Source organism: Oryzias latipes, chromosome 5, assembly GCF_053564925.1.
Source record: "Oryzias latipes strain Hd-rR chromosome 5, Olatipes_Hd-rR_3.1".
NCBI lineage: Eukaryota > Metazoa > Chordata > Actinopteri > Beloniformes > Adrianichthyidae > Oryzias > Oryzias latipes.
Window position 1 is genome coordinate 3,137,845 of NC_136241.1, and position 16,375 is coordinate 3,154,219.

At 41.5% G+C, this 16,375-nt stretch overlaps 1 protein-coding gene across 2 annotated transcripts; it reads right to left on the reverse strand.

The window, feature by feature from the left end:
• Positions 1–79: 79 nt before the first annotated feature.
• fbxo42 (F-box protein 42) lies at positions 80–16,104 on the reverse strand. 2 transcript variants are annotated; one of them, XM_078946828.1, is made up of 11 exons: positions 15,971–16,104; positions 11,477–11,827; positions 10,364–10,643; positions 9,406–9,522; positions 8,830–8,964; positions 8,378–8,531; positions 8,087–8,197; positions 6,488–6,584; positions 6,360–6,416; positions 6,152–6,268; positions 80–1,657 (listed from the first exon to the last, which is right to left on the reverse strand). In XM_078946828.1, the coding sequence occupies exons 3-11, from the start codon at positions 10,635–10,637 to the stop codon at positions 605–607; spliced, it is 2,115 nt and encodes a 704-aa protein (XP_078802954.1). In that variant the 5' UTR covers positions 10,638–10,643; positions 11,477–11,827; positions 15,971–16,104; the 3' UTR covers positions 80–604. The 2 variants fall into 2 exon arrangements, with proteins under 2 accessions (XP_078802954.1, XP_004086150.1); XM_004086102.5 differs by lacking the exon at positions 15,971–16,104 and having other exon boundaries at positions 11,477–11,837.
• Positions 16,105–16,375: the final 271 nt, after the last annotated feature.

Here is a 16,375-nt window from a genome sequence, read left to right on the forward strand (position 1 = left end):
CCTGGACTGCATTTCTCCTCTTTCAGCTGAGAGGTAGCAGCGTTTGTGAGACACCCGACACACTTCAGGACAGCACAGCTAACATGGAGGTCTTTATTAATTAACTATGTTTATAGCACAGCGCCACACGGCCCACCAAAGCGTCAGTCGACATGTCGTAACCGTCGCCGTGCACACGCAAACGAACGCGCTCTCCTCATCCTTAATGTAAACGTTGCAGGCTTGAAGAGTGATACAAAAAGCAAAAAGGTGGTCCTCTAAAGTTTTTGCTCTGTCCGAGTCTTGAGGGGGCGACACAAAAAAAAGGTTTTTGTATAGCTGTTTGGGTTTTGACAAAGTCAAAAAAGTCCAGAACTTCTTATTCACTGCAACCACAAACACTCACACACTCATTCAAAGTACGCAATATTTGAGGAAAGTTCAGGTAAAGTTCTTCCTGTTGAATGCTCACAGTAGGCAAAGGGGACAACAGTGAGAGTGAAACAATTAGCAATGCTTTCTGATTTTCTTTTTCACTTCAGGAAAAGGCCTTGTGTGTCGGTTCCCTTGTGTTCTCACAGGGCGAAGAGTCTGTTTTTCCAGTCACACCTGACCTGTAGCTGCATTACCTTTTAGCACGTACAAAGTACAAGGCATTGGTTTTGGGGTAGTACTTCACATTCTGTTTTTTGTCCATCAGACCTCCAAAGATAATGAGCTCTCCTCGGCCCTGCACCACAGTGTGAAGGCTGGTTTCTGGAGGCCCGGTCACTGCGGGCGTTCCATTCCCGTAAACCTTCCAGGACACGACCCCGGCAGACTTGGCCCGGGACACGTCCAGGACGTACATCTGCATTGGCTTGCAGTTGAGAGACTGGTACAAAGGTTTTCCTACATTTAGGCTCTGTGGTGGGTGGTGGCCAAGGCGTCGCGCTATCGGCGGAATAGCATGTCCATCAGCTCCAGCAACTTGTGGGGGGCTGGAGGAGGATGACGGAGGGGTTCCTGAAGGACCGGTTCCGCCTCCCCCACTCCCACCAACAGAAGAAGTCCCCTGTGTCTGAAGGGAAGACGACGATGAGGATGGCAATGATGAGGAAGGCTTGTTCTTCACCGCCTCCAGTCCTCGTCTTAAGGCAGCGGGAGACACCGCTCCGGGGGGTGTGAGTGGGGAGCTCGAGGGGGGGGTGTGCAGGCCATTAGTGCTGGGAAACTCGGGGTGATGAGCTGCAGAGGGCGGAGACTCCCAGCCATAGTCTGTGGATGCGGCTAGGTGAGGGCGAGAGGGAGGAGACGCCGCCTGAGCTGGGCTGGTCCGAGGAGAGGGGGAGGACCCGTTGATTAAAGGAGGGAGTGGAGGAATAGGAGGGCTATCTGGGCCCTGTGAAGGTGAAGGCTGCTGGGAAGAAGATGGGCTGCAATCTCGCACGCCTCCTCGAGCCGATGGTCGCGGCCTCAGGGTGCCCCACCGGCCGTTCACGCACGGAGCTTCTTCTGCAGCTCCCAGGACAACGCCAGCGGCGCCGCTCCGAACAGGAGACTGGGAACGCAGGGAGGATGGCTCCGGACCCAGGGGGGCGGGCGTGGCACTTATGGGGGAGGGGCGGGAGTTTAGGCTCGGGCTGAGGGGAGCACGCCCAGATGGAGCCTGCGAGAAGACCACCACGCACTGGCCCACCTTTAGGTCCAAACAGAGAGAGACAGAACAGATTGACGGGGGAAAGGAACACATTACAAAAAAACAAAGTACAGAAGGCAAGATTTAAAACCTTGTTTTTAGATTATAGTAGTAGGTTTAAAGGTTGTCATCCGGACTTGGTTTTTAAAGTTAGAAGACGTTTCACCCCGTTACCAACGTACTTATCCTACATGGTTTTGGGTTATTAAGAGTCCTTTGTCCTCAGCTGAGGGTTGGGGAGACAGTGACTCCCTCCCCAACCTGGTCATCTCTTTCAGCTCTTAAAGACTCAGGTGGAACTGGTTTGGTTTGTTTAGGTTTCAAGACACTGCCGTAGATGGATGGAAGAATAAACCTGAGACCACCATTCTTATTAAGAGAAGGTTTATCCTTCTTGACAAAGATGGCTTCTTTCACTCCTCGCTCAAACCATCCTTGCTCTCTGGCTAGAATTCTGACTTCACTGTCCTCGAATGAGTGGTTTGTGGCCTTCAGGTGGAGATGCACTGCAGACTCTAGTCCACTTGGGTTGGCTATGCAATGTTGGTAAAGCTGTTTGTGTAGAGGTTGTTTGGTTTCTCCTATATACTGTTCCTTGCAGTTCTCTTTGCAGTGGATAGAGTACACAACATTACTCTGTTTGTAGCTGGGAATTTTGTCCTTTGGATGAACCAGTTGTTGTCTGAGAGTATTAACAGGTTTGAGATGAACTGGGATGTTATGTTGTTTGAAAATCCTTTTAAGTTTTCAGACAGGCCTGAGATATAAGGAATTGAAATACTGTTCCCTTTAGGCTCTTGCTCCTTCTTGTCTTGTTTTCCTGTATGTTGGGATCTGGTGAATGCCCACTTGGGATACCCACAGGTTTGGAGGGCTTGGCGGATATGTTGCTCTTCCTTCTTCTTTCCGTCAGAGCTTGTGGGGACCTCCTGGGCTCTGTGTTGTAATGTCCTGATAACGCCTAGTTTGTGCTGTAAGGGGTGATTTGAGTCAAATAACAGATACTGATCTGTGTGAGTAGGCTTCCTGTACACTTCAACCTGGAGCTGTCTGTCATCTCCAATGATCACTGCACAGTCTAGAAAGGCTAGACTATTCCCCTTTGTGTCTTCCCTGGAGAAATTGATGTTCTTGTCGACTGTGTTGATATGATCCGTGAAAGCCTCCACTTCCTTGTTTTTAGATGTTCATTTGTATCTGACCAGGTTTGAAGGTGTTTGATCTTGTCTTGGCTCTACAACTTCTAGAAGCTTTTCTCAAAAATCCTCACAGTAGTAAATATTTTGTCTCATTAAAAGCAAGGATGTAGAAATAAGGAAATTATTATTCAAATGAGTCAAATTCCCTTTGCTCCATTCTCTGGACAGTAGCTAAACTTTATATTAAGAATCCAAAAAGTCAATGTAATTTTGGGGTTCTTTTTAGTGATGTTTTTTAAAGTTCAGTAAATGTTGATAAGTTAGACTGCCATTCATTGTCATTAGATTTATGTTCTAATAATAAGTGCTACTTTTGGATTCATGAATATGGGCCGACCTGCACTAAGATCATTTTGCTCACATTTTGCTCTAAAATATGTCAGTTCCACTTATCACACTAGTCTATAGTTAGGTAAAAAATACAAACCACTACTTAGAACTTCTAAAAAAAACTTTTTTAGAAGAAAGTTAGCTTTCTTTCAGCTTATTTTTCTCTTTTGTATACTTGTGTGAAACGCTTTCTTTCTAGAATTTGATAATTTATTGTAAGATTTCTTGTTATGTAAAAAAATACTAACATCTACTACGGTCTAGTGATTTTGTTTTTAATACTTTTCTCTTTTTATTTTTAGGCCCATTCTTTTGCAGAGCAAATACTTGGATTGTTGCGATCCGTTCCAGGAAAAAAACAGTTTGATGTCCCAGATCGCTGTTTTGTGCTCTTTATAAATGATATAGAGTGAAGTAAAAATACACTTCAGGAAATGGAATTTTCACTCCAAACTGCAACTAATGTTGGTTTTTAAGTATATGAACTAATCAAGGCGTATGAGCAAGATTACCGTCACCAGCAATAAATACAACTTCACACTAAAGCTTGAATTAAAATATAATTAATATGAAATTCTAAATATTAGGAAAATCTTGTGATCAGTTGGTGTATAAAACATGTTGGAAACACTTCTGTCAGGACTGCGAGTGTTTTCTAGTTGTTCCGTTTTTATTGAGGTTTTGCTGTGTCTTCATTTCCCATCTTCTTGTCAGTGCTGTGTTTCCATGGAAAGGAAGAAACGCCTGATCCGAATAAAAATGTGTCATCTAAACACGCCGTTCTTGGGCGATGTCCCCTAAATTGGCCGTTGACGATGTTTGTTGTCAACCATCGGGGTGGGGGGGGGTATTTTTACATTTTTTGTTCTTATATAATTGCTATTTGTTATTTTACTTTATTACTTTATTTATTTTATTTCCCAACTAATGACTAATCCGCGATGATCCAGTATAAACTGAGGGGAAGTGACTTTAACAAAAAAAGTAACAAACAAAATAGACAAGAAGTAGTCCGCTCCCGCACTTAACTAGTCAAGTGGACCGGTGGAGCGCAGACTTACAGCTTTGTGTTTGATGGGAAGGGGGAGGGGGGGTGCTTTGTTACATGAGCGGTGTGGGAGATTTAAGACTGTGATCCGTCCCGCAGCTCTAGGGGAACAAGCTACCGAACTCAGAACCGGGTCTAAAAGTGTGTGTCTCTGAGCACAGCTCGGATCGTCAGCACACACACACACACAGCGCTGTGGGGCTGTGTGAGCTTCAAAGCAGAAATGTCGCTTAGTCCTTAGAAAACATTCAAAGAATCACGTGGATTTGTGTTTCCAGTCGTGTCCCGACTAAATAAATTATTATTATATTATTATTTATCCTCTTCACCCCTGTCGGGGCATAGGGCGTCTACTAGGTCTCTCCAGCCTCTCCTGTCCTGGGCCGCGGTTTCTAACTGGCCCCATGATAATCCAAGAGATTTGGCTTCCGCCGCCGTTGTTCTCTGCCATGTTGTTTTGGGCCGTCCTGGATTTCTTTTGCCTTGTGGGTTCCACTTTAGCGCTTGGCGAGTGATACTGTTTTGTGGTTTTCGGAGCGTGTGTCCGAGCCATCCCCACTAAAGACTAAATAAAGGCTGATGTTATTCCCACATGTTTACGTGCAGCCAGGATGCAGCGCCACCCAAAGCTAATGTTGTTAGCCCGTGTTAGCATACTGCTAATCCTGGCTTCTTTCCGGCTCCGTTCAGAAAAAGCACTGACCACACGGATTAAAATTTAAATGATGAGCGAACAGGTGTTTCATAATAATCGTGACATTATTAAAAGCATGTTTAGAAGATCGTCTGGTATATTACCAAGCTGACATGTCAATGTATATAGCCGCTCGGCGATGTTTAACATTGTTTTGTATTGAATTGTTACATTCAATAAAGTTTAAAAAAAAAAAAATAGCCGCTCGGCGGAACTTGTATCCTCTTCCGGTTTTTCAAACCCTACTGCGCATGTGCGAAAGATTTATTCCGACCGAAAGTGTGACCTTAGTGAGCGTTTGTTATATTCTGAAAACATTTTTCTGGAACCATGAACGCGGTTGGATTCTAATCCGACCATTGATCCCATCAAGATATTTTGCACATGTAACCGCGGCTTATGGTGTCGACTCGCATGGTGTCTCTCCATCGTGATGTCAGTCACCCATCACGATGAACGATGGTATCGTCCATCGGCACAACCCTAATCTCCACACAGTCCTGAGAAACCGTGTAAACAATCATTTAAATTTGTGTTTCCAGTCGTGTCCCGACAAAATAAAGGCTGCTGTTATTCCCACATATTTACGTGCAGCCAAGATGGACATAGCAGCATTGACCACATGGATCTTAAGTTCATCCAAAGCTAGATGTTGTTGTTGGCACGTATTAGCATAACCCTAACTCTTGCTTTGGACCAAGTATAAACCACTGGCCGCACAATTAAAAAAATTCTGAGCACACAGGAAGTTTAATAATAATCCTAACAATGATAAAGCCACGTTTGGAAGATCTTTTCGCTCTGTGTTGCAGCTTTGTGTGTTTACAACAGAACTCGCTATTTAGTTTCTGGTATTTTAGACACACCAAAGTGTGGCGCATGTAAACGTTTCATATAGCTATATAACGTTTTTCGGGGCCTATGTACACAGTTCTATTTTGCAGATGTCATCGCAGCTATTGATCTACTAGGACTGTTGTCAGCTAAACTTTGAGGACGAAAAACCATTTTCAGGATTTGCTGTTAAAAGTTTAGCTGATTCTGATCCGCTGTTCTAAAGGTATAAATGATGATGATTAAATACATGTTTTACTTTTCAGTAAAAAAACATACATCTAGTAATCATTCAGACACGACATTTGAAGAGTCGTGGTTTAATCTGTGAATCGGATCGGATCGTCCCCTAAGGAACAACCCACAGCTCTCCTGAAAAGCACACCTACCTTACAAGCTGGATGACACCACAGCTCTGGAGCTCCATGGTCCTCATTTCCCACCTGCAGCTGCTGCCATCTCCACGCTGGACTGTCCATGTGGAGGAGCCAGGCGTCTTTAAGGAGCTTGAAGCACAAAAGTGTAAACGTCATAACTGACCATCTTTGCTTTTCTGACACAAAAATTGAATAATAACAATAAAGACAAAGACCGTACTGCATTAGGACCACCACAGCCTCCCAAGATCAGCAACGTCTTCTCATCAATGACAATCTAGTGAAAAAAAGTTTGTTTTACCGGGAGAAATGACGGCATAACTGATTTATCTGCTTAGGTCCACTAACCTGTGACTGGCCTCCACGCGGGTGGGGCGATGGGCCAGAGACTGCGGGTTTGGACCACGCCCACTGCTCAAGATCCAGAACCCAGACTTCGTTACTCCTAATTAATAGAAGTAAAAACACAAACACTTGTGAGGTGACAGCTGTTCTTCAGCATTGCCTCATACACAGGTGAACTCCATGACATCACTTCCTATGAAACACCGGGCTTTGCATCAGAGTGTCTGCAGACTTAAACCCGTCTGAAACCCACGCAGAGAGCAGGAGCTTTTGACTGTGGGGCCGGATCTGCTAGCTGAATAAAACTGCAGCCCCTGAATGCCACCATGCATCTAAAGCTTAGCTGGGTTAGTAAACGTCACCTGACAGCTTCCCACTGACAGCTAAAAATGCATGAGGTAAGGATTGCTGCTGTTGCTGCACTGGCTATCCTGTCTCCATATTTTCTGGGCTGCTAAAGAGACAAAGGTCAAAGATATTTCCTCGACACATCACTGTAGACAAACACTTAAATAAGGTGTGGTTAACAGGAAGAGGATCCAACAAGAGCTGTGTCATCTCACCTGAACCTCACAAATATCTCTGTTCAGTGACAACAATCATCTTTCCAACTTAGAAACAAAATGTGTTTCTCCTCCTTTTCAACCAGCTCAAAATCAGCCATTTCTGTCATATTTTTGTTTCTGTTTCAGAAAAAATTGACGCCGTCTGGCAGTCCACCTTTATTTATTCATGTAGTCGTTTTATATTCTATTTAGTTATTAGCCTTAAGGTGTATTTTCATTCCGCATTATTTAACTTGGTTTATTTATTTCTTTTTTCTTTTTGTCAAATGTTTTTAAATGACATCATAAATTAAAAAAAATTAATTGCTTCAGATAAAACTAAAAACTACAGTTTGTGAAGTACTTTCTGTGTAATGAAGAGAGTTTCGAGCAAAAGTAAGGATTACAATTTTGTAACCTTCTAAAAATAACCCACAATAGGTGAAATCCAATTTCAGAATTATTCCAGATGTTTTAAGGTGATAAGACTCCTCACTACACCTTTATACTCTTTTCTCAGACAGATGGGAACAGTTTCATTCTTCTCTCTCTTGTTTAAACTCTCAAAGATCAAACCTTCATAAAAAAAACAAGTCCAGTGTTACAGAATGAAAACAAAGATCTGCTGGTGATCAAAGATTTCTGTAGATTTGAAAAACTGAACGATTGGTTGAAAATGGTTTACATCTAATCAGCAAGAAGAAAACAAAAAAACAAAACAACAACAACATGCGAAACTACACAAATATAAAACTTGTAAAACTGCAAAACCACAAAAGGTTGTAAGACGTTTTAGCAAAGGACCAGTGCTCTACAGTAATCCACATATTAATGACCACTAAGCTACTTTATCCTAACTATGTCATTTATAGATCTGTATACTTTAAAAGTTGTTCAAGGGAAAAATGTGGTCCATCAACAGTGACTGAAGTTATTTTCAAATAGTAACAATAGTCAGTCACGCTTTTGCTAAAGAGGAACCCGGTAGAAAACGATGCAACATAAAATATAGAATCTCTGTCATGAGACAGGGATTTTGTAAAGCTGCCATTCTTACATTTGACGCGCTCCCAACGATCCACCAAACACCACCATGTTGTTTCTGATCACAGAGGAAGAGTGGCCGGCCATAGGTGGAGGTCCATGTGTTGTTACTATACAATTCCACCTGAGACAGACACAGAAAAAGAACCACTAAAACAATGGGAAAGAAATGTACTCGAGTCAAAGTTTGAGATCGTCTACCACAATGACACCTTCCAACCCAACCCAACCCAACTCAACCCAACTCAACCCAACTCAACCCAACTCAACCCAACTCAACCCAACTCAACCCAACCCAACTTACCAGTTCTTGGATGGGGAGTAGGTGTGGATTTCATCAAAGAACCTTTCTGGTTGGTGCAGAGGGTAAGGGCTGGGCCGTGTCCACCCCCCAAAAAGCACTAATAAATCTTTGTGCATCACGAGAGTCGCTCCAGCTTTAGGAGAGGGATAGGAGCCTGGAGAAGATGAGAATACATTTAACAATCATGTTTTCATAAATATACCTCATTCAATCAATATTAAGCACATATAGAGATAGGGAAATGCTAACTGATCTGTTAAGTCATATGTTAAGTCTTTATTTAGGTTCCTTTATTTATTCATGGTCATGCTGACAAACAAATCAACTCATTTTTCTGTGGTACACATTTATTAAATTGCCCTCCCAAAGTTCTTCACACAACAATGTTTTTTTTGTAAGCAGAGCTACGTGTTGTAGGGGTACAGAACTGCTTCTCTGTGCAGAAGTCTCACCTGAGGCTAAAGGGCGAATCCACTCTTTGCTGTTGAGGTCGAGTCTCCATAGGTCATTGAAGGCAGCATTGCAACTACTCTGTGTGCAGCCCCCAAACACATACATGGACTGATTTAGGTCATAATAACATGAACCTGAACACACAGAACAACAAAATGTTAGCAGAAAATATTGTTGAAAACTTTAAATAAAAGTAAACAGCAGCTTGAATGAGAGGTCAACATGTTTAATGTGTTCTTAACCAAACTGTGCTTAGTTACTAAGGCCGAACATCTGACCAGGGCTTTCCTAACTAAATGTAGTGTGTTCTGGCCAAAATACGTTATTTTTTTATAATAATTGCTACCTGCCATTGGCAGTAATTACTTATATTGTTACAGAACTTATATTACACATGATTTTGTGTACTTTTGTATAAAAAGACATCTCTAAATATAAAAGTATTTTTCCTCTTTTTGCTCTTTTTTTATAGCATGTTTTTTTTACTTAGTCATACAGGACGAAAGAAATGTGTGAATGAAATAATAATAGACAGACAAAAAGCACTTCAACGTGTTACAGCAGCTTGTACTAACTGTGTGAAAACCGCTGAGTGATTGGGGTTCCTGGGTATGGGTATGTACGACTTTCCCACTGGATGTTTCCCTCCTGGACTGCTCTCAAAAAACCATGGTAACACTGATGGGCAACACCTGAACCAAAGAAAGTACAAGTAGTGATGACACTAATGACAGGGATACACAAAAAGGGTTTTAACTTTTAAAATAACTGTTCCTGTGTGTGCCCAAGGAGATGAGGGTACTAGGGCTGGGCGATTGATCGATTTAATTGAATTTGTATATTTTGACTACCGGTATTTAGTTTCGGGAAAATTGAGATGTTATTTTTCCAGCTCTCTGCTCTCTTCCGTTGTTCGGAGTAAACTCAGTCGGTTGGTCTTTCGCAGAGCGCAGATGTGAAGACAGCAGCAAGCAGAGAGGAGCTACTTCCACCAGACTGAGAAAAAAAACTAGTGCACGTGCCGCACAATTTTTTGTCAAATACATTCCATCATTTGGCATTTTTGTTAAAGAAAGTAAAAGCTAGGCCTGCACAATTACTCGCAAACTTATCGTTATCACAATTTCAAGCTGTGCAATATCCATTTCGCAAAAGTCCACGAAAATCCCAATAAATGGTAAACCTTAAATGTGCTAAAACAATCTTTTGGCAACTTGGACGATTTAATGAATAGAATAAATCCTTTTATGCATTTGGCCAATCAGATGGAGCTTTTATGTTAGATGTTGCCCTCCTAATTAGATGAGGGTCATTTGGAGAATAATTTAAAGTATTTTGACTCTTATTTAAATTAAACTTTAAATTCAAACAAACAAAAATCGATTAAATCGAATTTGGAATGAAAAAAATCGTAGATTTTATTTTTCGGACATATCGCCCAGCTCTATGCAATGCTGAACATAATATTAAAAAAAAAGTCAAGCTGTGAAACTATTTAGTAGAAAAGTATTTACACAGACTGGAGAGACATACCTTTAATTAGACGATACCACTGCTTGCACACAAGTGCGGCAGTTTTGTGCTCCTGGTATGGAGATAGGAAGGACAAAATATACTCAAGAACTTCTTCTGGCAGCTCCACCATTGTTCTCCCTTCTCTTTTGGCACCACTGTCCACACAGCCTTCTTGTGTACATGACCCCATCTTTAAATCTGCTTCCTCCGTTATCCCAGAAGCGTCTATTCCATCCTCTTCTGTATCCATAGCAACCAAGTATCCATCTTCATTGTCAGGGGGATGGGACATTATTGTCTATGGATAAAGGCACAAAAAAACATAAGACTAGGTGAACAGGAATTACCTTATAAAGGCATCCACTTTACATTGTAAAAAAAACATTATGAACAGAATTTGAATGCATTGGTTGCAAAGAAGAATAAAAACCTAACACAAATCTCACAAAGACTGCAAACAAATATTGAATAATCTGGCCAAAGCTTTCAAAAACCCATCTTCACATCGAATATAAAAGATGAAAAAAGAAGAAAAAAACAACTGCAACCATCCGATCCTTTTTAAAGCTAGATGTACAAATGTTCTTCGTTAAAACCAGCAATTTATTCGTCCTCAAAATTAAACTTAGTTCGGCTAATAATGCTAATTTAACCAAGGCTCGTTAATGTCAATAAAGAAACATTAACAACTGTATCTGATATATTTCAAATTATGAATCAGGATATATAATCTGCATTTCGCTTGCACATAAATTTGCCGTAAATTTAACGTTTAAACCTAAAAGATTAATTGAAAGCAAGCTAGCGCTAGCTAACCCATCATATTCGAAGCTAATGCTAGCCAACAATTCTTGATCTTTAACTCCGTGAGTTCTCCAAGTGTTTATTTTCTCTGCATTATCGTGTGTTTAAAGAAATGTTAAACCCCACTTTCACTTTCCTGTCGACTTATCATCCCTGTAAGTAGACAGTGAGAGCTAAAACCGCATCCTCCTAGCTTCTGTAGATGATCTTTGCTAATGTTAGCCTCAGCATAGATGTGGCTGTGTGTGTGTTTGTAAGTCAGTCTTCTGAATTAACTTCTACAATATTGTCAACATTACAATAAAACGGCCGAAAGGTGGTTGGTACCGTTGGTTTGGACCTGTTGTGTTCTGGGCTCAGAGCGCGTGTCTCTGCTTTCCGGCTCCCCGGTATCAGCTCCGGTGAGTCCTCAGCAGCCTCCGTACGGTCGCCATCTTCCGCTGAGCGCGTAGCAGCTTCCTCCTCCTCGCCCGGCAGCTGAGCTCCGCTCGGGCTGCCTCCGTCCGTCTGTGTGGAACAGGGCGGATCCTCGGACGCTGCCCCCGCCGAGGGCTGGCTGGCTGCCGCCTGGGGGGCCGCAGGAGACGGTAGAAGACGAAACAATGAAAGCTTACATGGGCCGCGTTTCCATCCGGTAACGGCGTCCTGTGAAGTGGCGCGGTGCTCCTCCAGCCCGCACTTAGAAATGATTGACAATAGGATGATTATTAAATAATTATTATTTACAAAAAGATTGACAATAGGATGATTATTAAATAATTATTAGTTTAAAAAAAGTTTAAAAAAAACAACACATTTTGTACCTGGGATCAATTAAGATGAAAACAACATTTTAGTATTAGCACAAGTGAGTGAATATTTTTTTGTTTTAATTACTTCAAGAAGAAAGTAACATTAGTGAAATGAATATGCTTTAGCCAAAAGTAGAACACTTAATATTTATTTTAGTGATAATACTAGTGAGTGTAGGAAGAGTACTAAGTCTGCAACGATTCACTTTCTCCATAATTTGGTTCATTTCTTGATTTTTGGGTCACTGTTTTGCTTTGGTTTGATATATGATTTGTGTATTACAGAACAACAAACATTTCTTAAAAGAAATAAATAGAACTTTCTAAGTCTGGACCGCTAAAACTGAATCTTAAGAAAGTTTTTAAAAAAAAGACCCTCCTTTCTCGAAATTTTATTTTATTTTCTGTCAAGCCAAATAAAAAGATTCTTATCAAGACAGTTTTTTTAACAGCAAAATAATCTTATGAGAAACATGCCTTGGGAATTTTTTTTCTTAAAGTTGGAATTCTTGGTAGGACAATTTTTCTCACTTCAGTGGCAGATTTTTGTCTTTTCTTAAAGAAAATCTGCCAAGGCATAATCTTTTTTTATTCGTTTTTTTATACTGTTTTTGCAGTGTGTAAATACAGCAGGTGCTTTTATCAAAATGTAGTAGAGCTGCAGCGCTGCATTCTAAAAAAAGGCACTCATAAAACATGCAAGGTGGGCGGTCTGCATACTTACAGACCAGCTGCTAGTGTGATGTTTATAAATGTTTAAGTCTTTGAAAGTATTTTTAAGGTTATGTAAACAATTATTTGAGCACTCCAAGTGGTGACTTAAACATTAAAGGCAGTCATGTATTTCTCAGTGTATGTGTGTGATAACCCAAATATCTTTGCCTCAAAACCCCTCAAAAGAGGTGTCCTTTTCAACACAATGAATAGTGATGTACATCTACGACAGCATGCAGACCAATATATACTGTATGTCTGCTGCCTTTTGATGATGGAACCCACTATTTACCCACTATTTACCCACATGAAAGACCCACTCCAATGAAAATCGTGTTTTTGGTTCAATTCAGTTCAATTCAACTTTATTTGTACAGCCCAAAATCACAACAACAGTCATCTCAATGGGCCGGTGTTTGAAAAGTAAACATAAAATCATAAGGATGATGACAACATAAAATTGAATAGGAAAATCCCAAACTTAACTAACTAAACAGACTAAACAAAAACTGGCATCTTGGACCCTCCTTCGTGGTAGAGAAAAACCCATTAAAAAAAACGGATTCCGGAAAAAAAGAAAAACCTCAGGGGTGTCCACATGAAGGAGGGATCCTCCCCCAGGATGGAGAGGTGATGAACCAGAACTCTTAGAGAATAATTGACTTATCTAACTCTACAACTACATGTTGAAATAGTCCAGCAGACAAGCTTCATCCAGATGGAGTTGGGGGAAGGTTGGGGGCGCGAGACGAGCCAGAGGCAGGATCCAGAGCCAGGTGTAGGAGCAGGAGTAGAGACGAGGTACTCGGTCAGGAACAGGAGCACGGATGAGCCAACTGGAATCTGGAAGCACTCCCACTCCCCAGGAGGGGAAAGAGGGACAGTACATGAATCCCACTGCACCAAACAGAGGCATGGAGAACTCTTTTTTTCCCTTTTTTTTTTCATTTATCTTCTTCCGTTTGTCCCTTTCGGGGTCACGGGGCTGCTGGAGCCTATCCTGGCCACTTGTGGGTGAAGGCAGGGGACACCCTGGACAGGTCGCCAGTTTGTCGCAGGGCAGAGTGTCCACAATCACACACCCACGCACTCTCACATTCACACCTAGGGACAATTTCCTTCCATCCATCCATCTTCCTCCACTTATCCAGGTCGCGGGGGCAGCAGTCTAAGCAGAGATGGCCAGACTTCCCTCGCCCCAGCCACTTCCTCCAGCTCTTCTGGGGGAACCCCGAGGCGTTCCCAGGCCAGCCGACAGACACAGTCACTCCAGCGTGTCCTGGGTCTTCCACAAGGCCTCCGCCCAGTGGGACATGCCTGGAACACCTCTCCAGGGAGGCGTCCAGGAGGCATCAGGACTAGATGCCCGAGCCACCTCAACTGGCTCCTTTCAATGCGGAGGAGAAGCCGTTCTACTCCGAGCTCTCCGCGGGTGACAGAGCTTCTCACCCTAAGGGAGCGCCCAGCCACCCTACGGAGGAAGCTCATTTCAGCCCCTTTATTCAGGACCTTGTTCTTTCAGTCATGACCCAGAGCTCATGACCATAGGGACAATTTAGAGTTACCAATGAACTTATTAAGCAATGTTTTTGGACGGTGGGAGGAAGCCGGAGTCCCCGGAGATAACCCACGCATGCACGGGGAGAACATGCAAACTCCACACAGAAAGGTCCCCCATTGGCATGGAGAACTGAACGAATGATAAATGATCAAGAATATAGGACAGACGGAGAGTAGAAGTAGATCAGAACAGAGGACAGAACCCCAGTGCACCATACGTTCCCCAGCTTCTAACCTCTAGCAGCCCACTAACAACAGTGTGAACGTAGCCTAATTGTTATTGTTCTTACGTTGAATTCTAATATGTTACCAATAAGTTAAAAAATCTCTGAATACTAGCTAGTCTGACAATAAGCCTGTCCAAAGAGGAATGTTTTAAGCCTAAAGGCCTGTTTTCACCGGGACGAATTTCGCCCGCGATTTTCGCCGACGTTTAACGCCTCGTGACTAAACAAAGGGCACCAATGTGAGTGTGCACACCAACGCGAAAAAACGCCACGCGTCAAAGCGTCACTTTTTAAAAAAAACGCCTCGGGTTTGTTTTTTTGGTTTGACGTGCTGCGTCGAAAACTATACGACCAATGAGAACGGCGCTTTTGCACACGTGTCTGGAGCTTCTGAAGTTACAGTAAAACACAACTTGGGGGCGCTCAAACATCAAACTGCCTTTCTGAGCACACATACCAGCGCCAAGTAGCGTCTACCAATGAGTTTTATCACTAGAGGAGACACGCCCGCTTTAGAAGCCTGGCCGACGGTGGCGGAGCACGACGCCATCTTGGTGAGGTCGACGACGCCCACTTGACATTGATTTCCATTGATTTTGGTGGTGTCTAAGTAGCTTTTATAAACTGTATATATTTTTAGATTTAAATATATTTATACATATATATAAATATATTATATTTTATGTATATAATATATATATATACATACATCATTTGTTGTTGTTAAAGAAGAGTCAGCCTTAAGAGGAAAAAAAAGAAGAGTCAGCCTTAAAAGCTCAAACTTGAATGAAAATGCATTGTTGCAGGACTTCTTACAAATAAAAAAATTATTAGAAAGAATTTTTAAAATTAATTTCTAAACATTTAGAAGTTTTAGACCTCTTCGACATGCAATTTAAATTATTTAGAAAAACCCAACAATAAGTCAATAATAATAATAATAATAATATTAATAAATCAATCGTAAGTCAATACAAACAATAAATAATAAGTCAATAAATAATAAAAAAAAATAATTATATTATTATTATTATTAACAACAACAACAATAATAATAATAATAATAATAATAATAATAATAATAATAATAATAATAATAATAATAATAATAATAATAATAATCAAAAGAAGTCCAAAAGTGAACAATAGATTTACCCTAAAAAAACAATCTGGCCTCTTATCAAAATCTGTTTCCACAAATGTTTTGAACAGCCAGACTGTATTTCTAGTTGGTACCACAGTGATCCATCTGGGTTAACTCTTTTGATAGCCAAGATCCACTTTTTCCTGAAGTCTGAGTCCATTGGAAACCTGACTCAGTCACTGAGTCAGAAATGTATAAATCTGTATAAATAGCCTAGTATGCTGTATACAGGTTTAGCAAAATAAAATGTACATTTATATTGACAGCAAAATAAATGTACATCATGCAGCATGTTGATAACAGACCTGCAGCATCAAGCATGTCAACATGTGTTCTATTAATGAAGCCCCTGCAGCCTTAAAAGAAAAAAAATTAAAATACTTACCTGTGAAATGATATACCTTCCTCCTTCATGGACTCATTTTTCTGATTTTGGCAGTTGAAACCCGCACGATGAACTGGCATTATGCAAAAAATGTGTTCACATGCATTCACTGCAGCAGTAACTTGACCTCACCAAGATGGCGGTGCTCTCCTCCCATGAGGAACCACGTGATGTCTCCTCTAGTGATATAACTCATTGGCGTCTACACTGCCACGACGAAATAATGACGGACATTCTAAAATATCCCTGAACCAAGCACCAGTTGGAGCTACTGGTGCGTGAAATATTCATGTTTTCTTTGTATGATTCTGACAAGCGCGTAAATACTTGCTCTCTTCTTCTGAGGGAAAAGCAAGTTTAAGAAGCCTAAAGTTGCGCAGCGCCACCTTGTGTACAGGAGTATTT

Coding starts and splice junctions, on each gene's coding strand:
- fbxo42 (XM_078946828.1), bottom strand. CDS start 10,637: ATGTCCCATCCCCCTGACAATGAAGATGGATACTTGGTTGCTATGGAT. Junction 9,523..10,363: donor GTGGTATCGTCTAATTAAAG/GTATGTCTCTCC, acceptor TCTTTGGTTCAG/GTGTTGCCCATCAGTGTTAC. Junction 8,965..9,405: donor CACTCAGCGGTTTTCACACA/GTTAGTACAAGC, acceptor CTGTGTGTTCAG/GTTCATGTTATTATGACCTA.